Genomic DNA, 24,974 nt, shown 5'->3' with positions numbered 1-24,974 from the left:
TTCCCTAAAAATAAACATATCCTAAATTCCCTAAAAATAAATATTTCCTAAATTCCCTGAAAATAAATCTCTCTTAAATTCCCTGAAAATAAATATTTATTAAATTCCCTGAAAATAGATAACTCACAAATTCCCTAAAATTAAATAAATCCTAAATTCCCTAAAAATAAATATATCCTAAATTCCCTGAAAATAGATAACTCACAAATTCCCTAAAAATAAATATTCCTTAAATTGCCTGAAAATAGATAACTCACAAATTCCCTAAAAAGAAATATATGCTAAATTCCCTGACAATAGATAACTCACAAATTCCCTAAAAATAAATAAATCCTAAATTCCCTAAAAATAAATATCTCCTAAAATCCCTGAAAATAAATATCTCCTAAAATCCCTGAAAATAGATATCTCACAAATTCCCTGAAAATAAACAACAACTCCTGATCCTGATGGGATCGGAAAATGGTGCTGGGATATCCCAGATTCCCAAGAAAAGCCCCTGGGATGCCAGCAGGAGAGCAGGACACAGCATTCCCACAGAGGTGACTCCGTGTCTCCATAGAAGAGATTGCTGGGAAAGGGATGCTTGGAAGGATCTTTTCCTCGGGATATTTATCCCAGATTTTTTCTGCGGCCAGGGAATAACAGGCAGAGCCCACGGAGAGGGAATTCCAGCAGTGCCTGCTGTGTCTCCCATCCCTCCTCACTCCCCCCATCCCTGCTCCAGCTGCTGCCTTTGGAAAATCCTGGACTTTCCCCGCGTGGAGGGAGCAGATGGAGAAGGAAGGAGTGGATTTTGGGATGGGAAGGATCCTGTTTATCCAGGGATATATTGTTTATCCAGGGATATCCCGTTTATCCAGGGATATATTGTTTATCCAGGGATATCCCGTTTATCCAGGGATATATTGTTTATCCAGGGATATCCCGTTTATCCAGGGATATATTGTTTATCCAGGGATATCCCGTTTATCCAGGGATATATTGTTTATCCAGGGATATCCTGTTTATCCAGGGATATATTGTTTATCCAGGGATATCCCATTTATCCAGGGATATCCCAATCAAGGTTCCATGGCCTGAACATTCCCTGTCCTTGCTCTATGCCTGTCCCATGTGGATTGGGATTATTGGATCGTGGACTGTTCCCGGTTGGAATTCCATCACCCCCAATGGAATTCCTCCTGTTCCTCCCATTCTCGATCCCTGGGAGCCAGAGCGGATAAATGGGATTTTCCACCAGGTGAGGAGCTCCGAGAGCCTCTCTCAGCCTCCATTCCAGCCTTTCCAAAGGCACTGAGGAGTCATTCCCGGCCTTCGGAGCGAGCCCTGGGATGAGGAGGAGCGGATCCAGCCAGGAACACGGATCCCGTCAGAGCCAGCCCAGCCCGGAATGTTTGGATCCTGGGGCTTCTGAAGCTCTGCAGGAATTTAAGACTGGAATATTCTGTGTTTGTCAGGGACTGAATTCCCTGCTCCCTCCGGAATTCCAGCCGCATCCCTGAGGAGCTGGCGTGGCTCTGGATTTTAAGAGGCGCGGAACAAAAATTTCCCTTTTCCAAGGCCCATCCCATTTCCCAATGGATTAAAAAAAAGGAAAGGAAATCCTTTTCCAAAGAGGAAAATAATCCTTGTTTTTCCCCATTTTTCCCCTCCACAATTTAGCAGGAATCTACAGTTCAGCCTTCCTTCACTCCCAAAATTCTGGGAATCAGAATTCCCACCTGCCTCTTTCCAGCCTTTTGCCTCTTTCAGGCGCTTTGCCTGAAAATCTGCCGGAGAAGGGAAGGAAATGGAATTAAAAATCAATCAGCTCCGGCTCCTGGGAATTCCAGGAAAAGCAGCATCCCAACATTTCCCGGGTGGAACGGCAGGAAGGAGAAATAAGATCCATTAAAAGGAGGGAAGGAGGAGCAGGAGCCTGGATTGGCTTGGGAAATATCCGTTGGTTGCGCTTTCCATGAGTTTATTTCGGAGAGATGGAGCGCGGGATTATCCCGATCCATAACTGGGGATATTCCCAAAAAATGCTGCTGCCCGAGGGAGCAGAACTGGTGCCAGTCTAGGCAGGCTTGGATCTCCCTCTGGAGAATCCTGTCCAGGAGATTCTGGATTTATTCCGGTGGAAATGGCCCGGAGTTATCAGGAAATCCTGGCTTTTGGGGCTCTGGAATTGCAGAGGGCCTGCACATCCATGGAGATGCCTGGAAAATATGGATCGACCACCTGGAAACCGGAGTCAGAGGATGCAGAATTCCTCTTGGAATTTCCAGAATTCCTCACGGAATTTCCAGAATTCCTCATGGAAAATTCCGGCACAACCAGGGGCTGAGCCAGGTGCCAGCTCCGTCCGTGCTCCCAGTTCCCACATTCCTGCGCTCTGCTGGGACATGATGGGATCAAGCCTGCACATCCATGTGGATGTCTGGAAAATACAGATCAACCACCTGGAAATCAGCTCAGAGAGCACAGATTTCCTCATGGAATTCCCAGATTTCCTCATGGAATTCCCAGATTTCCTCATGGAAAATGATCAGCAGCAGAGGCGGAGCAAGGTCCCGCATATTCCAGCATTCCCGTGCTCTCTGTGGCATTATGGAATCCCGGGATCATTTCTGTCGGATGATCCATTGGGATTGTGGAGTCCAGCACTGCCAAGGGTCCCCAGATCCCACATCCACGCTTTAAAATCCTGCCCCAGCAGGATTCCACCTCTTCCATGGACAGGCCTGGACATTCCTTCTGGGAAAAGAACTTTTCCCTATTTTCCAATTTCAGCTCATCCTGGCCCAGCCTGGGGATGTTCCCCATTATCCTGCCCCCATTCCTTGGGAGCAGAGCCTGGCTGTTCCCACCTGGAAAACCAGAAGGTGAAGCAGATCTAATGATCCTTAAAAATCCCAAAAACACGGAAACCCCCGGGAATATTCCAGGGAAAGCTTTGCCTGGCCTGCATTAAGGGCTTTGCTGGTGATCCAAAGCAGCTGGAACTCTGTCATTCCCATGAAAAACCATCTGGGATGAGCCAAGCCTCGCACTCGGGGCTGGGAATATTGGGAATGTGCTCCAGGGATCGCACCTTCCTCGGCTCGCTGAGGGGTGTCCTCTGGATCCTTGGAAGTGCCTGGGAGCTCTGGGCTGGGAATTTGCAATCCCGTGGAGCCGAGGCAGCTCTGGAGAGTGAAATTCCATGGTTAAAACTCCGGGAGTTACAAAACAAAGGAAAAGCAGCCCGGGCTGCAGGGGAAGCGCTTTTGTTCCGCTCGGGAAAGGGAGGATTTGTTGACAGCCCCGGGATCTCCTTCCAGACCGGAACACTCAGAGAATCCCAGAAAATGTCTCACTCCTGGAGATTCCTTTATCCAGCGCTTCCCTGTCCTCCAGGGTTGTCCGTCTGGGATGGAGATACCAGCTGATCCCACCCTCTGGTCATCACCAGCCTCTGGAAAACATCCCGTGGTTTATCCCGGACGGAATGTTTGTGCCCTGCTCTCCTTCCCCAGAGCGGAGGGAATTGTCTGGGAGATCCCGGTCGGTTTTCCTTACAATCCCAGAATTATTTAGGTGGGAAAAGCCCCTCAATCGGATCCAGCTCTGCCAAGGCCACCCCAGCGCCACATCCAGGGCTTTGAAATCCCTCCAGGAATGGGGACTCTAGCCCTGGGCAGCTGGGCCAGGCCTGGACAGCCCATTCCAGGCCGGAATTTTCCCAGAATCCCACCTGGACCTTCCCCTGAAGCCCTTCCCTCTCCTCCTGACCCTGTTCCCTGGGAGCAGATCCCGATTCCCGCCAGCTGCTCCTCTTCTCAGGGAGTTGTGAGGATCCAGAAGGTCCTTCCTGAGCTCCTTTTCTCCGGAAGGAGAAAATCTCTTTTTCTGGGAAGTCTCCTTTGGGCAGGGGGTAAAACTGGGCTGGGGGAGGTTTGGGATAATCCCGGCACTGCTGAGCTGCTCCCACACGGATCTGTGGGAAGCACTGAGCCCATTTTCCTAATTAAACCCAGGATCAGCTCCGCTTTAATTACTTTGATGAGGTTCTGGAGCTGAGACCCCTTCCCCACGATAACCAATCCCTCCATTCCCAATATTCCAGCCCCGCCATCCTCCCAGGAATCTTCTGACTTTTAACCCACTTTCCTTCCCGGCAATCTGAGCTCATCCCAAGCCAATCCCCGAGGGATTGAGGAAGGATTTTCCCCTCTCCTTTCATGTGTTGGGAATCGGGATCATGTGTCCCCTTGATCTCCTCCAGCCCAGACGTCTCCTTGTCTCCCCTCTCCCGGATCATGGATCACGAGATCCTGCTGCTCCAGGGCCACCTCGGGACGCAGCTGGGTGACCTCGGCCGCAAGGATTTGATGGCAGCTGAAGAATCCCGGGATTCTCCGGGTCTGCACCCACAGCAAAGATTTCCCCGATGCTCTGGATGGAAGGGAAGGATCATGGTCTCGCCTTGGAATCCAGGTGGAAAAACCAAAAAGATTTGGGATTTTCCAGCCTTGGATGGCTCCATGTTCTCCATGGGAGGTTCAAAGGTGACCCCTGGAGGGCTTTCTCCAACAGTTCTTCCCTTGCTCTGGGCAGAAAGGGATGGATGGGAGAGAATTCCAGGCGTGGAATGTGAAACCATGGCCTGAGGGGTTTGATCCAAAGGAGCTGGCCCTCCTGGATATTCCCCAGCTTCACAGGTTTTTCCATGGGAAATTAGGAGAACCAGGAGAGAATTTGGGATTAAACAAGTCCAAACCTGGTCTCTCCTGCTCAGCCATATCCCAGTCTGGCGCAGAGGAGAGGGAAAATTGGGAATTTTCCGGAGGGATATTTGATCCAAGAGCTGCTGGAGAGATGGATATGTAATCCAAAGGGAACAGGGAGCCGGCTCTCCCAAATATTCCCCAGGTTTCCATGAGAAATAAGGAGAACCAGGAGAGAATTTGGGATAGAACAAACCTGGCTTCTCCTGCTCAGCCTGAAACAATATCCGGGAGCACTCTGGTGCAGGGGGAAAGGGAAAACGGGAATTTTCGAGTGGCTGCGGAAGCCAGGGCCCGGTTCCTGTCCTAATGATCCCTCAAATCCATTAACTGGGATTCCTTTCTCCCCCTCCCTCCCGTCCTGGCTCGTCTGCAGCCAAGGCAATGAGGGAGGAGAAAGCTTCCCTGGCCAGGCTCCATCCGGCCCAGGGACACGGAGTTCTCCCGAGGGAATTCCAGCCCTATCCTTGTTTTTCCCTCAGATTCCCACTGTGTCTCTGTGGCTGTCAAAGCCCTTGGACCAGAGCTGGCATTCCCAAGAGCCACATCCACACGGATGTTGAATTCCCCTGGGAATGGGGGTTTCACCACTGCCCTGAGCCAGGGCTGGATGAGCTTTTCCATGAGGAATATTCCCGATATTCCGATATATCCTGGTCCTCCCCTCTCCTTCCATCACTGAGCTCTTGGATGAAAGGACCAAGCCCCACCTGATTACCGCCGATTTGAGGGAATTGTAGGAAGCGAGGAGGATTTGGCAGCTAGATCTTGGAGTGTCCCTGAATTCCACACTTCCGGATCCATGGATGATCCTTCCCAACTGGAAATGGTTCCTGCCCTGCCCTGAGCTGCTCCATCCCCAAAAATCCACACAAAACCTCCTGTTCTGGGAGGAACTCCTGGCTCAGAGCCCAGAAATTGGATGGGAAGTTGTTGAGGGGAGAATTCCCTCAGATCTCAGGGAGAACCTGGATGCTCCCAAAGCCAAGCTTTGGGATGCTTTCCCAAGAAGGAAGTTGGAGGAAGGAGGGAAGAGCCAAAAACCCCACAAAAAATGGGAAAGGAGCTCCTCAAAATCCTGCCTGGAATGATGAGCAGGGATGGAGCCACCCAAAGGTTGGACATCCAGCCCAGGGTGTTTCCATGGATCTCAGAGAAAAGTAGGAATGAGCAGCAGGACGCACAAAATTCCATGGGGTGAGAACTCTGGAATGCCGTAGGAAAAACCTCCATGATTTATGAAATCGACGATTTGGATAAAGTGAGATTAAATATTCCCATCCCTGTTCTCCTGCGGGTCAACTCCCGCTGTTCCCATGCCATGATCCACAGGTGATCCCAAATTTCCCTCCAGAACCGGAGTAATCACTGGGATCCAGAGCTGAAAATGTTGGAAGTTTCAGATCCCGGTGCTCTGAAGGGAATATTTGGGATCAGCTGCAGACTGAGGGGAGGCTTCCAGCCTTTATCCGTAATATTTTTTGGGAGATGGTGTCTGCTCACGATGGATTTGGGAATTTTTATCCATCTTTTTTCAGTCTCTCCGTGGCCAGCGGAGCTGAGCTCAATCCCAGGGAGGCACAGCCTGAGACAGCAGATTTTATTTGCGCTTCCAGAGGTTCCTGAGAATATTCCTCAAATTCACACTGGGATTGGATCAACCACTCTCCAGCATTCCATGGAAATGCAAGGAGATGACAGGGATGCGTCGTGATTTTCCCAGAAATCCCTGCCCAGCTGGGTGCTTTCCTTCTTTGAATTTCATTTACAACCAGATAAATCCCTGGATTCTGGATGTTTTTTTCCCCCCCACCAAAAGCACTTCGGACATCTGATCTGATGGAATCACCAAGGTGGGAAAAGAGCCCGTTAAACCTGGAGTCCGACACTGGGCAGAGAGGAAGGATGAAATTCCCACCTTTGCCGCAGCCTTGGAGGGATTTTTATTGGTATAAAAATGGAATTACCGCGCTTTTGGAGTGGGAGTCAGAACTGTCTGGAAATCTTGGAGCCAATTCCACCAAATCCGGAGCTGTCGCGGGGCAGGCCCGGCTCAGTCAACAGAGAGAGACAGACGCTGCTTGTGAGGGCGCTGCTCCCTTTCCAGGGGCTGTCCCGCTCCCCGACCACAGCCGGGAAAATCCCCACTCCCGCTTTTCCAGAGGCTGCTGGAAGCGAGGTGTTGAGTGCTACTTGACGCTCCATGGCTTCCCGCTGGTCCTGAGCCAGTTCTGCCTTCCCTGGGAAGATTTCTCGGATACCCTGGGTGCCTCTGGATGGCTCCAGGAAGGCCAAGGAATGAATGGAGCCTTCAGTGTCTCGATGGAAAGAACCGGATCCCTCCCCAGGAGCTCCGTGGATAAATTCCCACCTCGGAGACACCTGGACATCCCAGGGAATCTCCTTCCCGGGGGATGAACCGGGAGCAGGGCATGAGGGAGTCTCTGGATGGAAAAAATTCCAGCCAGGAGGAAACAGGAGCACCTGGAGGAGAAAGCAGCTTCCTAATTATCCTAATTGTCCTAATTATCCTAATTGTCCTAATTAATTGTCCTGCTGGGAGATGTTCACACAGCTCCTTGGAATATCTGGGCTCACTCCATCCAGGATGAGCTCTGCAATCCCTAAAAAGCTCAGAGAGACAACAAGGAGAGATGGGATATTGGGAAGGAAGGTGGGGAGGGGCTGGGATGGAATTCCCAGAGCAGCTGTGGCTGCCCCTGGGTCCCTGGAAGTGCCCAAGGCCAGGCTGGACGGGGCTTGGAGCAGCCTGGGATAGTGGGAGTTCCCTGCCCAAGGAATGGGATGAGCTTCAAGGTCCTCCCAACCCAAACTATTCCAGGATTTTCTGATTCCTTTCAGCTCTGGGATTCCGACTGGAGCTGTCCCCTTTATCCCCTTCAGGACCCATTTTGGGAATCTTTGGAAATTTAATTCAAAATTAAAAGCTCTCGCTCTTTCCAGAGGCATGTTCCCCAAATCCCACCGCAAAAACTCCGACGTCCGAATCTTCCCACTGCAAACACCAAAAAACGCAACAAAAACCCCAAACCGTGCCCGAATCTCCGAACAAATCCAACTCATTCCCTGCCGAGGCATTTCCAGGAGAATCCCTATTCTTGTACACACAAATCCCTGCAGGAATTAAAACCTGGATTTTTGGGAATTTTCCCTGGAACTTCCCTCTACCCCACACTGACCAACTGGATAAGGTGATGAAAAAATAAGCAGCGAAATTTAATTTAATTCCAGGATTTCCCTCCCAAACCTTTGGATATCTGCTTTGTGAACTGCTTCCAGAGGGGGAATTGCTGAAGGACACACGGGAGGAGATAATGGGATTTCCTTGCTCCTTTTCCACTTTAGGGACATGGGGAATGTCAGGATTGGGGGTTCTCATTGTTCCTCTGCTGTGTTTTAGGAATGGTTTTCCAGAGTTATTTATGGAGAGATACAAAATTCCCAACTGAAATTTGCCTGCCCTGGCAACAGGAAGAAGCTGGAGAGGAATTCCAGAGTGCCAGAGTAAGGGGACAAAAGGGAAAAATCAAGGCAAAGGCGCAAGAGGCAGGTTAAAAAACAGGGAGTCCCCTCCTCCTGGAATCCTGGAGCAGAGCTGGGAAATCCATGGAAAGGACCTTTCCTCTTTCCTCTTTCCTCTTTCCTCTTTCCTCTTTCCTCTTTCCACTTTCCTCTTTCCTCTTTCCTCTTTCCTCTTTCCTCTTCCCTCTTCCCTCTTCCCTCTTCCCCACTGGAAGGCCGCACTCCCGTTCCAGGAGCAGAGCATGCTCTTCCAGCTCCAGCAATGTCCCATACCGCAGGTATCCATCCCCATCCCAATCCCTGGAATGCTGCTTCATGTCCCAATTCCCAGCCCCATGGCGGGACACCGCCCCCTCCTCTCTCCCTCTGCTCCCTTCGACCCGTCGCTCTCCCTTTTCTTGGGAAGGGCACTTCTGTTCCCAAAAAAACAAGTGGGAGCTGCCAGTGGTGGCCGGGAGCGGGGCATGGAATGGGATGGGAAGCTTGGACAACAAGAGCGGCTCTGTGTGGGGCATGGGATCCCACAGGGAGAGCTGGGGTATCCCTCAGATCCCAGCTCCATTGGGCACATCCAGGATATCCATCCCTGCTATCCCAGCTCCATTTGGCACATCCAGGATATCCATCCCTGCTATCCCAGCTCCCTTGGGCACATCCAGGATATCCATCCCTGCTATCCCAGCTCCATTGGGCACATCCAGGATATCCATCCCTGCTATCCCAGCTCCCTTGGGCACATCCAGGATATCCATCCCTGCTATCCCAGCTCCATTTGGCACATCCAGGATATCCATCCCTGCTATCCCAGCTCCATTGGACACATCCAGGATATCCATCCCTGCTATCCCAGCTCCCTTGGGCACATCCAGGATATCCATCCCTGCTATCCCAGCTCCCTTGGGCACATCCAGGATATCCATCTCTCATGTCCCAACTCCAGACAATCAACTCCAGGATCTCCCCGTTCTCCTGAATCCATCCAGGCAGCTCCAGCATTCCCTCATCTCCTCACTCCAGACAATCAATTCCAGGGTATCCCTCATATCCCAAATCCATCTGATCAGCTCCAGCATTCCCTCATATCCCAAATCCAGCTGATCCACTCCAGCATTCCCTCATATCCCAAATCCAGCTGATCCACTCCAGCATTCCCTCATATCCCAAATCCAGATGATCTGCTCTGCCATTCCCTCATATCCCAAATCCAGCTGATCCGCTCTGCCATTCCCCCATATCCCAAATCCAGCTGATCCACTCCAGCATTCCCTCATATCCCAAATCCAGCTGATCCACTCCAGCATTCCCTCATATCCCAAATCCAGCTGATCCGCTCTGCCATTCCCTCATCTCCCAAATCCAGTTGATCCGCTCTGCCATTCCCTCATATCCCAAATCCAGCTGATCCGCTCTGCCATTCCCTCATCTCCCAAATCCAGTTGATCCGCTCTGCCATTCCCTCATATCCCAAATCCAGTTGATCCGCTCTGCCATTCCCCCATCTCCTCAATCCAACCCCTCCACTCCCACATTCCCTCATCTCCTCCTCCATCCATGCAGCTCCGGAATTCCCTCTTCTTCTCCTTTTCTAGAGACACTGGAGCGGCTCCTGCTCCTGGAGCTGAGGGAATCCCCGGGATAAGGCAGGAGAAGAGAAAAGCTGGATTGGCTTTTCCACAGGAAATAATGGGAAGGAGAAGGAAAATCCCTGGAGAGAAAAAACCTGCCTGTGACCCACTGGAAGAAGCCAAATCCACCATCCAAATAAATCCAACCCTGGAGCACTTTACAATGGGATAGCCACGCACATTCCTGTGGGAATATCGACATTCCCGCACTCCAGGGATCCAGGGGCTCAATCCTAGGGATCCTCTCCATGGATGTTCCCCCAGTTTCCCAGGGCTCTAAATCCAGGCTCAAAGGAAGATCCCAGATCCAGCAATTCCAGCTTTTCCACCTGGAGCAATTCCAGTGTCTCCTCCTCCTCCTCAGAGCTGAGGAATATCCTGCTCCAGGTCTGCTCCCGGCCCCATTCCCAGGTTTACTGCAGGGAATGGGCTCAGGGATCTCCTGGAATGCTGCAATCCTGGGAATCCTCACAGCCAGCAGGATAAATCCAGTGATTTATCCCAAGAAATAATTGTGTGATAAGTATTAATATATTTATATTTTATCATTCTTAAATAAAAAATATTTTTAAAAATAGTATTTTAAAAAATGTATAAATTTATATTCATTAATGAGATAATAAATAGAAATGCTTATTAAATATATAAAATTGTATATTATATATTATATATTGTATATTGTGTATTGTATATTGTATATATTGTATATGATATATTGTAGATGATGTATTAGATATTGTATATGATATATGAGATATTATATATTATATATAATTTATAAATTTATTTATCTATTTAAATTTATACACTAAATGAAATATATAAATCTAAATATATAAATCTAACAGTGATGAATCCCAATAGAGCGAATAAATCATGGAATTGTGGAATAATCTGCCTTGGAAGGGACATTTCAAGGCCACCTTATCCATCCCCTCCGGAACAAGCAGGAAAACCTTCAACCACCACCTAAAAGTGTCCCAGAGATTCCCCAAATCCCAGAAATCGCAGTTCATGGATCACAATGATTATGGGGAATTCCCAAATCCGCTGGAATGACAGGAGGGACGGGAGAGCGGAGCAGGAAATCTGGGAATTGGAAGGGCACGGGAATGTCGCTGCTTTGGCCTCTCCTCAGGAGGTGACAGTGGGGTCACCCTGGGGCTCCCCTGTCCTTATCAGAGCCCTTATCAGAGCCCTTATCAGCCCAGCGCTGCTGAGTCAGGGCGGCTGGCAGAGCCTGCCTCATCCCACATGGAGATTCTCCCTGCGATCCCATTCCCTGGCGCAGAGCCAGCTCCTGGATCCCAAACACGAGAACTCTGCTGCTTTTCCACCACCTGAGCTCCGGCCCCTCCCCGCTTCCAGCTGCCTGAGCGGCCTCTGGCTGCTGGAGTGGAAAATTGGGAATACGCAGGGCGCTGATTTCCTGCTTCTGAACCTCCAAAATCCATGGAAAGGCGATTGAAATCCCGTTTATTGATCGGCAAGGGCAAAATCAGGGGAAAATCTGGGGAGCAGAAGGGAAAAATTAATTTCCTGAACAATCTGCTTTAAAGACTGAAACTCAATTTGCCCAAATCTCAGAGATAATTATGCAGTCCTTAAAAACAGCTCCAAATCCACAGCGGGATCCAGCCCTGTCCTGTGGTTTGGGAAATCCACGTTCCCAGTTTGTCCATCCTCCTTCCCAGGGCCAGGAACAGGAGGAACATTCCCGCCTGGCTGAGCCCGGCACTGGAATCATTTCAGGAAGGTTCCAGTGCCCAGGGCAGGGAGACACAGCAGGAGCTGCTGGACATCACCAGGGCTTGGAGATGTGGCTGGAAAACTGGGATTTCTCCACTGGGAGAATCCTCTCCTTTCCTATCACCCTCTCCACTGGGAGAATCCCTTTCCTTTCCCATCCAACTGGGATCTCTCCATGGGGAGAATCCTCTCCTTTCCCATCCAACTGGGATTTCTCCATTGGGAGAATCCTCTCCTTTCCCATCCAACTGGGATTTCTCCATTGGGAGAATCCTCTCCTTTCCCATCCAACTGGGATTTCTCCATTGGAAGAATCCTCCCCTATCCAACCGGGATCTCTCCATCTGGAGAATCCTCTCCCTCCATTTTGGATCTTTCCATCTGGAGAATCCTTTTCCTTCCCATCACCCTCTTTCCATTGGGAGGATCCTTTCCCTTCCCATCCATCTTGGATCTCTCCATTCGGAGAATCCTCTCCTTTCCCGTCCAACTGGGATTTCTCCATTGTGAGAATCCTCTCCCTCCAGCTTGGATCTCTCCATCTGGGAGAATCCTTTCTCTTCCCATCACCCTCTCCATTGGGAGAATCCTCTCCTTTCCCATCACCCTCTCCATTGGGAGAATCCCTTTCCTTCCAGCTTAGGTCTCTCCATTGGGAGAATCCTCTCCTTTCCCATCCAACTGGGATCTCTTCACTGGGACAATCCCTTTCCTTTCCCATCCAACTGGGATCTCTCCACTGGGAGAATCCCTCTCCCTTCCCATCCAACTGGGATTTCTCCATTGGGAGAATCCTCTCCTATCCAACTGGGATCTCTCCATCTGGAGAATCCTCTCCATCCAGCTTGAATCTTTCCATCTGGAGAATCCTTTCCCTTCCCATCCAACTGGGATCTCTTTCCATCTGGAGAATCCTCTCCTTTCCCATCCAACTGGGATCTCTCCATTGGGAGAATCCCTTTCCTTCCTCTCCAACCCAGATCTCTCCATTGGGAGAATCCCTTTCCCTTCCCATCATCCTCTCTATTGGGAGATTCCCTTTCCTTTCCCATCCAACTGGAATCTCTCCATTGGGAGAATCCTCTCCTTTCCCATCCAACTTGGATCTCTCCATCTGGAGAATCCCTTTCCTTCCTCTCCTACCCAGATCTCTCCATTGGGAGAATCCTCTCCCTTCCCATCCAGCTCTTTCCATCTGGAAAATCCTTTCCCTTCCCATCCAACTGGGATGTCTCCATCAGGAGAATCCCTTTCCTTCCTCTCCAACCCAGATCTCTCCATTGGGAGAATCCCTTTCTTTCCCATCCCGAGCCATGCAGGGACACCCTTGAGCTCTCTTGGATGCACAAACACATCCCAGTTTTGTTCCAAATTCCATGGATTTATACAGCCAAGGAAAAATCACCCCGAGGGCCCACCCAGTCCTGGCCCTATCCTGTCTTATCCCAATCCAGGGGCATTTCCATTTCCTTGGAAAATCAGCCACGTCTGTGTTAGCCTGGAATGGTTTGGGCTGGAAGGGACCTTCAAATTGGAATAATTTTATGGGATCAGGGACACTTCCCACCATCCCAGGCTGCTCCCAGCCCCGTCCAGCCTGGCCTTGGACACTTCCAGGGATCCAGGGACAGCCACAGCTACTCTGGGAATTCCATCCCAGCCCTTCCCCACCCTCCCAGCCAGGAATTCCTTCCCAAAATCCCATCCATCCCTCACCTTTTCCAGCTTAAAGCCGTTCTGGATCCATACATAAACACCCTGGAAGTCCCACCTCTGTCAGCTCCTTCCCGTTTTTATTTTAGGGATCGTTTTCCGGCGGTTTTATTGAGCGGAGTCGAATTGCAACCCACAAAATAAAAGCTCCTTGTAATGGATATCGATCCGAGTCTCGGAATAAACCTGGGACAAGGAGATCGTGTCCTTGCTCTGAGTCCCGGAGCCACTCGGATCCCTCTGTGTCCAAGAGGAAACGTGGATTTGGATGCAGGAATGGAAGTCAAGGTGAGCCAGGGGTTCACAATTAAAAAAATTGTAAAAAAATTATAAAAATTAAAATTAAATTAAATCAAAAATTAAATTAAAATTAAATTAAATTAGTAAATTTAAATGAAATTAATTTAAAATTAAATTAAAAAAAAAAAGCGGGAGATGTGGGAAGAACATGGAAATCATTCCAGAGTTTTCAGTGAGTTTTGGAATTTGTGCCTTTGGAAAATGAAAGACACCTGAGGAGTGGGCTGAACTTCCAGGTGCCTTCCAAGCCACTCCATCCTGGAATTCTGGGATTCTATGGAAGCAAATTCGTGCTCAGCTCTTTGATAGGCATTGCCTGAGTTGCTTTAATTAAGAAGATCAATTAATTCATTAATGACTCCTTGATTTCCTACAGCTGAGCATTCTCTGGAGTCCCAGGTCCTGCTGTATCCCTAAATTAAGCGCATTCCAGACTATTCCCAGGTTTTGGAGTTCTGGAATATGAAGTAACGTGGGCTGGGAGGGAGTGAAGTGAGGAGGAGCCAGAGCCAGCTTTTCCCTTTGGGAAATTCCATGGATCAGGCAGGATTCAGCTCTGTGGCCCTTCCAGGGCAAAAATGTCGATTCTTTGTCCTCAGAATTGTGACAAAAGGGCCAAATCCAGGGACGGGAATGATGGAGCAGGGTCTGATCCCGATGGGAGATGGAGCATGGGAATGATGAAGGGAATGGAAAAATCCAGGCTCAGAGGGAGATCCCAGATCCAGCAATCCCGGCCTTTCCGGGTGGAGCAGAGCCAGAGCGATTCCAGCAGCTCCTCCTTCTCTGAGCTGAGGAATATCCTGCTCCAGGTCTGCTCCCGGCCCCATTCCCAGATTTACTGCAGGGAATGGGCTCCTGGGATGCTGCAATCCCGGGAATCCTCACAGCCAGGAAGATAAATCCAGGCAATAAAGTGATTAAATCATGGAATTGTGGAATAATCTGGGTTGGAAGGGACATTTAAAGGCCACCTTATCCATCCCCTCTGGAATGAGCAGGGACCTAAAAGTGCCAGAGATTCCCAAAATCCCACCAATTCATTGATCCTTTGTCCTTTTCTAGGTGGGAATTCCCCACAGAGTGCTCATCCCTAAATCCATGAAAAACATGAGCTGGATTTTGGGGCTTTTGTTAAAACATGGAAAAGAAATTAGATAAAAAACCCTCCCAAAAATCCCCAAATCCCATTTCAATTCCAAAACAAAATTCAGGGAAGGGGAGAGAAGTCTTCCTAAGGACACTCCAACATCCAATCCTGCCCGTCCAGATCCGAGCGGGGCTGCTGCTCCAGAGAAAACCTCGGGAATTCTCGGAGAGAGAGGGGATGGGAGGCCGGAGCCGAGATAACATCGGGAGCCTGGATCAGCCATGTGGAAAACCAGATAAGGAGCCCGGGCTGCCGAGTCAGCAATTCCTGCCCCAGACACGGATCCTGGGATCTTTTCCCAGAGGCCGAGATTCCTTTGGGGGAGTTTTTCCAGGAGGAGTTTGAACCCTCGGGATCGTTATGGTGGAAAGGCTCCAAACCTTGGGATTTGGGGGATCGTTGGCTCTGCGCTTGGAGAGGGTCAGGGAGGTGGGATGGGATCAGTGGGATCAGTGGGATGGGATGGGATGGGATGGGATGGGATGGGATGGGATGGGATGGAATCAGTGGGATGGGATGGAATCAGTGGGATGGGATCAGTGGGATGGGATGGGATGGGGTGTCCAGTGCCAGGAAAAGTTTCCCCCTCACCCCAGAGCCATAAAAGCCGGGATTTCAGGGTGCCAAAAATGACCTTTGCATCCCAAATCCCTCTGCAAACGGAGCCTGACTCCGGCTGGATTGGCTGGAGGGAATTCTCGGAAGGACGGGAATCTTCCAGCAGGACAATCCCTTATCCCGGGAAGAGCTCTGGGATGTCCCTCCCAGCATCCAACAGGACAGGGGGTGCCCAGCTGTCCCTGTCTGGGGGATCCCTGCAGGCACAGCCACGCTCCAGCCGGGATAATCCCGCTGATCCCAAAAAACCGCTCCGGGCTATTTCTGGGAGAGCACAAACCAAACAACAACAGCCGGAGCCAGGGCCACCCCTCGCATTTCATCTCCCACCAACCCCTCCGCGAGCCCAGCCGTGCTCCCGCTTTTCCTCTTCCCCAGGAGCTCCCACAAATCCAGCATGGATTTGCCGGAATTTTCTTGTCTGGAGAGGGCCGAGCTGCCAGGCCAGGCTTTGACCTCTCCCAGGGGTTTGTTGGTTTTCCCTTTGCTGCTGGAGAGGTTCAGATCCAGGGATTTCGGCTGATCCCGAGGGCTGGAATGGCAGGAGGGTCCCTCAGAAATCTGGGAGAAGGGATGGGCTCCTTTCCCGGGAATGTGCTTAGGAAAGGACATTTCCCGTTGTTTGGGGCCAGTCTTGGTTTAATGAAGTTGGGATTTGTGGGGTTTCTGTGCAGGACTATTTATTATTTTAATTTTTATTATTTATGTTATAATTATTTTTATTATAATTATTTTTTATTACTATTCGTTTTGGTTTATTTTTATTTTTATTTTTATTTTTATTTTTATTTTTATTTTTATTTTTATTTTTATTTTTATTTTTATTTTTATTTTTATTTTTCTTCTTTTTTAAATTTAAATTTTTATTTTTCTTATTTCTGAAATTTTTGATTTTTAATTTTTCAAAATGTTTAATTTTTAATTTTTTTTAAATTTTAATTTTTAATTTTTATTTTTTATTTTATCTTTATCTTTTTTATTACGGGTTCTATTCCAAGGACAAACATCATCATTCCTTCCTTCCATCCAGCCTCAAACCATTCCCTTTTCCCGATTTTTGGAGATCCCTGGGATTGATCCGAGCAACAAGCAACGAGTCCAAGAGGAAAACCCCATCCAGCACTTCCTTAATCCCAACTTTCCTCACCAGCACAGAATTCCAGGGTGCTTTTCCTTGGAAAGGACCTTCTGGATGATCCCATTCCAACTGTCCTGGGCTGCTCCAAGCCCCATCCAGCCTTTCCTGGACATTTCCAGGGATCCAGGGCTGGATGCAGCTCCCTGGGGAATTTTCTCCCTGCATCCATCTCCTTGTGCCAGAAAAGATTCCCAATCCCCCAAAGATCGGGATTGGAATTTTTGGGAGCGTCACAAAAGCCGAGGGAATTCCGAGCATCACCCGAAAACCCTGAGCAGGGCCAGGGCTGGGATTGCAGCCTATAAAAAGTGGGAATGGTCCCTTTTCCCAGCCCAAATTTTTCCCGATAAAAAATAGGAATGGTCCCTTTTCCCAGCCCAAATTTTTCCTGATAAAAAGTGGGAATGGTCCCTTTTCCCAAACCAAACTTTTCCCAGTAAAAAGTGGGAATGCTCCCTTTTCCCACCCATTCCCTTCCCACACGGATCTGCTTCCCTGAGTTCAGCCCAGCGCAGCCAGCTTGGCCTGGCAGCTGCTTCCCAAAATTGGGATATTCTGGTCCCAAGGCCTGCAGGAGGCTTCCTATTATTATTAATAATTAATTGATTAATAGATAATTAATTGATTGATTGATTAATCAGAACATCTCCTCCATTCACCACAGGGCTGGGCTCTCCCAGGCCGAGCCCAAGGAGCAAGCAAAGGGAAAAGAAAAAAGGTTGGGAGAGCAAACCTTGGAGATTTTGGCTCCATGAATCCCAGGATTAGCTTGGAAAGATCCTTCAGATCCTAAAATCCAACCCTTTTAGGAGATGGGGAGATTTTTTCCTCTGCCAGCACTTCCCAAATCAAAATCATTCCCAAATTTTTCCTTCTCCTGAGCTCCGCTGGTGTCGGACCCCACTCTTAATTCGCCACTGATTCTCCCCAAGCTCAGCTTTAGGCCGGTCTTAATTCCTTAATTCTGGGACTAAAGAGCAGAATTATCCCAGATTTCCAGCCTCATCCATCCAGGTTTGGGGCGCTCCATCTGGCTGGAATTCCAGCCATTCTCCAGGCAGGTGTTTTTGGGCTGTTCCAGGGAAATGTTGGGAATATTTCCCCGGATTGTCATGAGAGCTGGGACAAAGCCTTGCCCAAGTCTTCCCTCCACCTCAAACGTCCCTGAAATCCCAGGATTGGGAAGCTGATCCCGCAGGGATTTGAGCCACAGGGAAGAGGGCCCTGATTTCCCACACTTTTCTCTCCTTCCCAGAGATTTTTCCCGGTGCTGGGTTTCCCTTCCCGGTTGGAATTCAGGACACCCAGCCCGGCTGCTGCAGAGGACGGATCCAGCTCCCAGTCCTGGCATATCCCAGGGAATGGGAAAGGATTTCCAGGGATGGGAAAGGATTTCCAGCACGATTCCCTGAAAAAAGCACCTGGCGCACGATCCTTGCCAGCTCCAACGGGAATAACGGGAATGACGGCGCCGGATTTGGGACGCTCCGGGCTCTGCCCCATCCTGCAGAAATCCCGGGAATCAGGGCCCGCATTCCCGAGACTCAGCCAGGAATTGCGCCCTGGAGCCGCCTCTGGCTGCGGGAATCTCCTGATCCGACCCAGGGAGAAAAACCTCGGCAGCGCTTTAAGCTCAGCCCAGAGCCTTGATTAAATCCCTGCATCCCCATCCTGCTGGGCTTTCCCATGGATTCTTTTTATCCTTGTTGCTCCTAGGAAAGGCAAAATTTATGGCAGCAGCTCCCTCAGCAGCACCGAGCAAATTCCGAATGTATTTATGAGCCTCCCATAAAGAACCGCAGCAGCAACAACAAAATTCATAATAAATAATAATGACAATTTTTACCATAAATAATAACAACAAATTCCATAACAAATCCATCAAAGCTCTCCTCTGGATCCCATTCCCTCTTTCCAAAGGCTATTTAAAGATCCAGTGAGCCGGGAAAAGAAGGAAAAGCTCCGATAAAAACGGGGCTGGAGGCGATTTTTGGATGAGGGGTGACATGATCCTGCCTGAGGAGGGACACTCGGATTGCCGGGATGGATTTAGGAAACCTCTGGGAATTCCTTCTGCTGTTGGAAAAGCAAGGGAAGAGTCTGGAAAGGGAATTTAAGCCTGGACTAACTAAACCGAGCAGGGTTTGGAGCAGCAGGACCTGAAATTGGTAACAATCCGAGTTGGGAAGGACCCGTGGGATCGACAAATCCAGGTCCAGGAGGGGCTTTGGGAAAATTCCCGTGCTTTCCCAGCAAGTTCCAGGGATTTCTCAGCCCTCTGGGATTCTTGGATGAGTTTTTCCTGGTTTTTGCCCAGGTCCAGCTCTCCCTGAGCCGGTGCTGGGGACATGGGGGCTCCTCCCAGCTCATCCCTCGGGATGGAGAGGAGCTCTTGGGATGGGATATCCCAAAGAAATCCCACTGGGAATTCCAGGCAGCTGACACTGGGTGAGCCGGGAACGGGAATGAGATTGGGAATGGGAGACGCAGCCTTTCCTGGATTTTTGCATCCTGAGATTTCCCCAGCTCCCACCTGGCTGGTTCCCAATCCTGATTTTCCCAGTCCCAAAGCAGCAGGAATTGCAGGAATTCTGGAGCAGGGGGCAGCAGGTGCTGCAGGACCCCAAAGCCGGGAGACGCTGATCCAGCCCTGGAATTTGGGGGAAAAACCTCATCCAGCCCTGAAATCCCAACAAATCCCCAGGCGGTTCTCCTGATTTCCCCAATTTCCTTTGGATTTTGGGAGGTTTCTCCACACGTTTTAGCTGGGATGGGCTCAGACCGGGGTTGTTTTCCAAGGGGCTGCTCCTTCTCATCTATTGAGCAGAAGTTTCCCTCTGGAAAAGTTGGAAAACTCCCCCCTAGCAGCTCTGCACGAGATTCCAAACTACCAAATCCAGGGATAAGGCCCAGGCTGGTGGATCCTGGAAGGTCAGGAAGGACCGAGGGGAGCCAGAATGATTCCCAATCCCAATCCCTATTTCCATCCCTCCTGGAGTGCAGCTCCCACTTTCCATGGGTGTCCTGCTCCTTCCTGGATCGGAAAACACCGGGAAATGGGAGCAGGAGAGAGAATCCCAGGGATGGGGAAAGCCAGGAGAGCTCCTGTCACAGCAGAATTCCAGCTCTGGCTCCAAATCCAGAGGCTGATTCCCAAGGAAATGTCCCTTCCCTGCTTTCCAAAGGTTTCGGAGCTGCAGGTCTTAAAACCTGCACTTCCCAGTTTGGATGGATTGATCCCGGTTTTCCAGCCTTGCAGGAAGGGGTGGAAAGGAGCAAAGGGTTCCTACAACTTCCCTGTTTTCCCTGGATTTAATTCCAAAGGGAAGGCTCCGGTTGGGATTGAAGGAGGTTTGCAGGGAAAGGAGACGAATTGGGAATGAAATTGTCCTGGAATGGGTGGAGAGGGAGGGAAGGTGAAGGGAAGAAGGAAAAGAGGAAGGGGAAAAGGAAAAGGGAAGGGCAGAGGAAAGGGGGAAAGGGAGAGGGAAGTGAAGGGAAAGGAAAAGGAAGAAATGAGAAGGAAAATAAAAAAGAGAGGAAAAGGAAGAGGAAGAAAGGAGAAGAAAAAGAGAAAAAACGAAAGAGGAAAAAAAAATTAAAAGCAGAATAAAAAATTAAAAAAAGGGGAAAAAAATGAGAAAAAGAAATGAGAAAAAGAAGCAAAGGTGTGCTTTCTCCACAGGCAGATCCTGAAATCCTGCCCCAAACGCCAACCCAGGTCCCTGTCAAACCTCCCACGTCCCGTCCAGAGGTTTCCAAGCGATCCCAACTCTTGGGAAGCACAGACATTTGCACTGCAGCGCCCGGAGCCGCCAGCGGATCCCAAAAAACCCCGAGCAGCTAAAATCCTTCATCCAACTCATTTATCCCTCCTGGCGGCAGGATCCGCACGGATCCTGCGGGAAAAACAACACGGGAAAAAGAGCAAAAAACAGGGAAAAAAGCGCTAAAAACTGGAGCGGGACTCACCAGCGCGTAGACGGAGCTGAGCACGGAGCAGCAGAGGATCAAACCCAGGCTGGGATACACCAGATATGATCCCATATCCAAGGGGCTGATTCCAGCATCCAGCCTCGCGCAGGGAAGCGGGAGCTCGGAATTCCAGCGGCGCGGGTTTCTCCTCGTCCTCCTCCCTCCCGTCCCTGCGGGATCCGCGGGATTTGTTGGTTGCGCTGCCCCGGTTTTCAGCCGGAGAGGCACATGACGAGAGATCCCGGGGCTTTTCCTCGTTTTCTCATGGCTGGAGTGGCGGGCAGCTCCCAAAATTCCGCGGCGGAGCCCATGGGAAGAGGCAGCGGAGCCGCTCAGCTCCGCGGCTCCCGGTGCCGCTGGATCATCTGGGAGAGAGCCGGGAAAATCACATCCATATGGGCCCGGCTGCGCCTCGGGATCCCGATTTTCTGCGGCTCCGGGAAGTTCAAATCATTTCTTTGTCAAACGCAAACACGGAGAGGCAGCGGGAGAGGGAGGGAAGGAGGGAGGGAAGGAGGGAGGGAGCAGGGAGAGGCAGGGAAGGGGTGGGAGATGGCAGAGGGAGGGGGAACCTTTAACCACCGCTTTATTTTTAGCCGCAGTAATTTTATCTTTTCGCTCGCCCCAAACCCCCAAACTCCCCCCGCCGCCAGCGCTCTCCGTCCCTTTTCATTTTGCGGATTTTCTTATTTATTTAAATTTTTTTTCCTCTTTCTGTCTCTCCAACAAAAATCCCCAAAAAAGCTCCAAAAGCCGGGAATATTTTCCCTTCCCGCATTTCCCAGCGGCGGCACTGGAGGGGTGTGGGGTGGTGGGAGGGGGAGGTTTTTTTTTTTGCTTTTTATCCCAAGAAAGTTTTGCCAGCCAGGGAATTCTCTGGTTTTAAGGAGAAATCGGGAATTTTTGGCTTCTCCCTGCCTCCGAGGAGCAGCAGTTTGGAAAAGCCGATTGCAAACGTGGGGCTGAAAAATTCCCTGCCCCTCTTTCCACGCCTTTCCCGTCCTTTATTTTAGAGGTTTTGGAGGTTTTTTTAAAAATTTATTCTCCCCTTGCAAAAGCGCTTTGCCCTCGCTCCCAAATCCCCAGAAATCCTCGGGATTTGGGATTATTTTGATTTTTTTAGGGATTAATTAACTTATTTTTTTTTTATTTCCCACCCACATGGGCGCAGAGTTCTCCGGCAGATCCCAGAATCCCTGAAAACCGGGAAAAGGGGGGAGTTCGGAGATTCCAGGCTGAGCCCATCCCGCTGCTCTCTCCCTCCCCCCCTTTACTCCCAGCCTGGATTTCTCCAGCATTCCCAACTTCCAGGCTTGGGATATCACTCCCAGCTCAGCCGGGAGCTTTCATTCATAAAACTCCGCAGACAAAATAATAATAATAATAATAATAAAAAAAAATAATAAAAAATAAAAAATTCCCACCCACCCAAGCGAGCTGGGAGGGGGTGGGTGGGATTATTTGGGAATTGCGGCTGGATCCAGCATTCCCTGCTCGTTTTTCCATGCCGGGAGGAGAAGCGAGGATGGGAAAGGGTTACAAACCCTGCCAGGGATGCACCACGCGGGCAAACACAGAGAGGCGCCGGGCTCGGGGCTGACTCACTCAACTTTAAAAATCAAACTCTGAGGAATTTTGTTTTCCTTTTTTGTTCCCCCATTTTTTCCCGTTATTTCCCCGCTTTTCTCGTGGATATTTAGGGGCAGAACTGCCGCGAGGAGCGAAAAATTCCAAAGTTTCCTCTCTGGGGGAGCAGAAGGTAAAAACATCAAATTTTCGCTGGGTTCTTTTTTTTTTTTTTTTGGAGCGCAGAATAAAAATAAAAAGATAAAAAAAAAAAAAAAAGAAAAGAAAAGAAAAAGAAGAAGAGCGAAAGAGCGAGAGGGAGAGCGAAAAAAGAGGAAGAAGAAATCCCAAAGTCTCCGCTTGCTCGGGTTGGTTTTTTTTTTTTTTTTATTCCCGGTTTTTTTTTCCCGGCTCCATGGCCGTGAATGGGAGCCTTGAGCTGGGTTTATGAAAGGCTCTTTCCAGGCGAAGGTAGAGTTGGGCTTCCTGGCACAGGCAGAGAGGGGAAGGGATAAAAAAAGGGCGATCGCTGCCTCCTCCTCTTCCTCCTCCTCCTTCTCCTCCTCCTCCTCCTCCGCCTTGCCCTGGAATCCCAAAGGATCATCCCCTCCCTGCGGGGGGATGGCCCCGGGATGAGCCCCCCGCCCCCACCCCGCTCCCGGCTGGGATTGCAGCGGGTCCGGGGCAGAGGGATTGGGAATGGAGGGGTGGGGTCTGGATTCGTCCCATCCCTGTTCCATCCCATCCCTGTTCCATCACATCACATCCCATCCCGTCCCATCCATATCCCATATCCCATCCCATCCCTTCCCTATCCCATCCCTTCCCTATCCCATCCCATTCCTATCCCATATCCCATATCCCATCCCATCCCTATCCCATCCCTTCCCATCCCATCCCATCCCATCCCATCCCATCCCATCCCATCCCATCCCATCCCATCCCATCCCATCCCATCCCATGGATCCCATCCCATGGATCCCATCCCATCACATCCCATCCCATCCCATCCCATCCAATCCCATCCCATGGATCCCATCCCATCCCATCCCATCCCATCCCATCCCTGGAGAGCGGGATTGGGATGGAGGATGCTGAAGGAGAGGGATTTCTCTCCCATCCCATTCCCATTCCAGCTGGATCCCAAATCTGCTTTTCCAGCAGCGATTCCCACGTTACTCATTCCGGAGGCTGAGGAAGGTCGAGGGGGCTCCTTTGGGAATTCCCGGGAAGCCGTCCCCACCTCTGCTGGAGTTTTTGTGGGATCCGGCTGCTTTTCCCACCAATGGGAACCTGGAAAATTCTTCCCAGGGATTCCCAGGATCTCCGGGGGTTTCGGGACGCAGCAAATCAGGGATCCACAGGCCTTCGGAAAAGGAGGGAAAAACTTCCAGGGGCTCCATGGTGGATGTTTCCTTGGAGAGAGGGGAAAGCAGGGAAAATTTCATGGATAGGTTTATTATTTAATATTAAAAATTAGGATTTGGGGCCTTTTCTTTATCCATATTTCATAATTTAGAGACATTTTAATATTTAGAGACATTTTATTACTTCTAATTAATTTGTTTCTAATTAATTTGTTTCTAATTAATTTGTTTCTAATTTATTTCTCTATTATTTATTTGTTTCTAATTTATTTGTTTCTAATTTATTTATTTCTAATTAGTTTATAATTGATTTGTTTATAATTTGTTTCTAATTTATTTCTTTATCATTTATTTCTTCATTTATTTATTTTATTTATTATTAGTAGCAATAATAATAATTTAATAAATTAATAATTTATTTATTATTAACATTTATAATTCCTTTCCAATTAATTTCTTTCAAATTTGTTGATCTGGAGGTTATTGATTCGGAATAATTTTAAATATTTTAAATATTTTAAATGTGTGAAATAATTGCTTTATTTTAGATTCCTTTATCAGCTCCATATTTGCATTTATTTTATTCCTCCCCCAAATTAAAGGGAATAAAAATATGAACTGCTGGAAATAATTCCCAGTTTAACCCTGGCAAAAAAGGGTATTTTCCCAGTTTAACCCTTCCACAAGACTGGGAATTTTCCCAGTTTAACCCTGGCATAAAATTGGGAATTTTCCCAGTTTAACTCAGGCAAAACCAGGAAGTTTCCGTTTAACCCTTCCACAAAACTGGGAACTGTTCCAGTTTAACCCAGGCAAAGAAGGGAATTTTTCCCAGTTTAACCCTTGCACAAGACTGGGAATTGTCCCAGTTTAACCCTGGCAAAGGGAATTTTCCCAGTTTAACCCTGGCATAAAATTGGGAATTTTCCCAGTTTAACTCAGGCAAAACCAGGAATTTTCCCAGTTTAACCCTTCCACAAAACTGGGAATTTTTCCCAGTTTAACCCTTGTACAAGGCGCTCTCCTGGGAAATCTGTCCCTGATTCCAAGACTGAGAAATTCCAGCTCCTTTTTATCCACAAAAATCCCAACTTGCTCCTCAGGATCCTTGGATCCAAAGTCCCTCCCTGCCAGACCCAACAGCCAGGGAATGATTAATCCCTCTGTTTCCTCCTGGAAAAATGGGAATTGCAGCTTCTGGAGCGATTCTTTGGCAGGATGAGCTCCAAATCCCATCCAGCGCAGTGGATTTTTCCACAGCTGGAATCCTTTTTTCCAAACCCTAGGAGCAAGGGAGGGTGGACAATTCCCATCGCTCTCCTGGATCCATGGGAATGAAGGTTCGATTCCCAGATCTGCAGCATTCCCGTGGAATTCTGCCCCTGCTGGCGATGAGCTCAGAGCCTGAGGAAGGATCCCCTTGGATCCCACCCTGCTCATTCCCTGCGTTTTGGGAAGAGCTGGGGTGGGGAGAGC

General features: G+C 49.3%; 1 protein-coding gene across 2 annotated transcripts in view; it reads right to left on the bottom strand.

The window, feature by feature from the left end:
* PTH1R (parathyroid hormone 1 receptor) overlaps nt 1-21,051 on the bottom strand; it is an 88,974-nt gene extending 67,923 nt beyond the window's left edge. For both annotated transcript variants that reach the window (XM_086847345.1, XM_086847418.1), the window contains exon 1: nt 20,563-21,051. In XM_086847345.1, coding sequence (XP_086703471.1) covers nt 20,563-20,637 — 75 coding nt within the window. In that variant the 5' untranslated portion in view covers nt 20,638-21,051. The remainder of the gene's footprint in view (nt 1-20,562) is intronic.
* Nucleotides 21,052-24,974: the final 3,923 nt, after the last annotated feature.

This window comes from Cyanistes caeruleus, chromosome 1, assembly GCF_971803275.1.
Source record: "Cyanistes caeruleus chromosome 1, bCyaCae1.hap1.1, whole genome shotgun sequence".
Classification (NCBI taxonomy): domain Eukaryota; kingdom Metazoa; phylum Chordata; class Aves; order Passeriformes; family Paridae; genus Cyanistes; species Cyanistes caeruleus.
The sequence above is the reverse complement of the archived record's forward strand: the minus strand, read 5'-3'. Positions and strand labels throughout refer to the sequence as shown.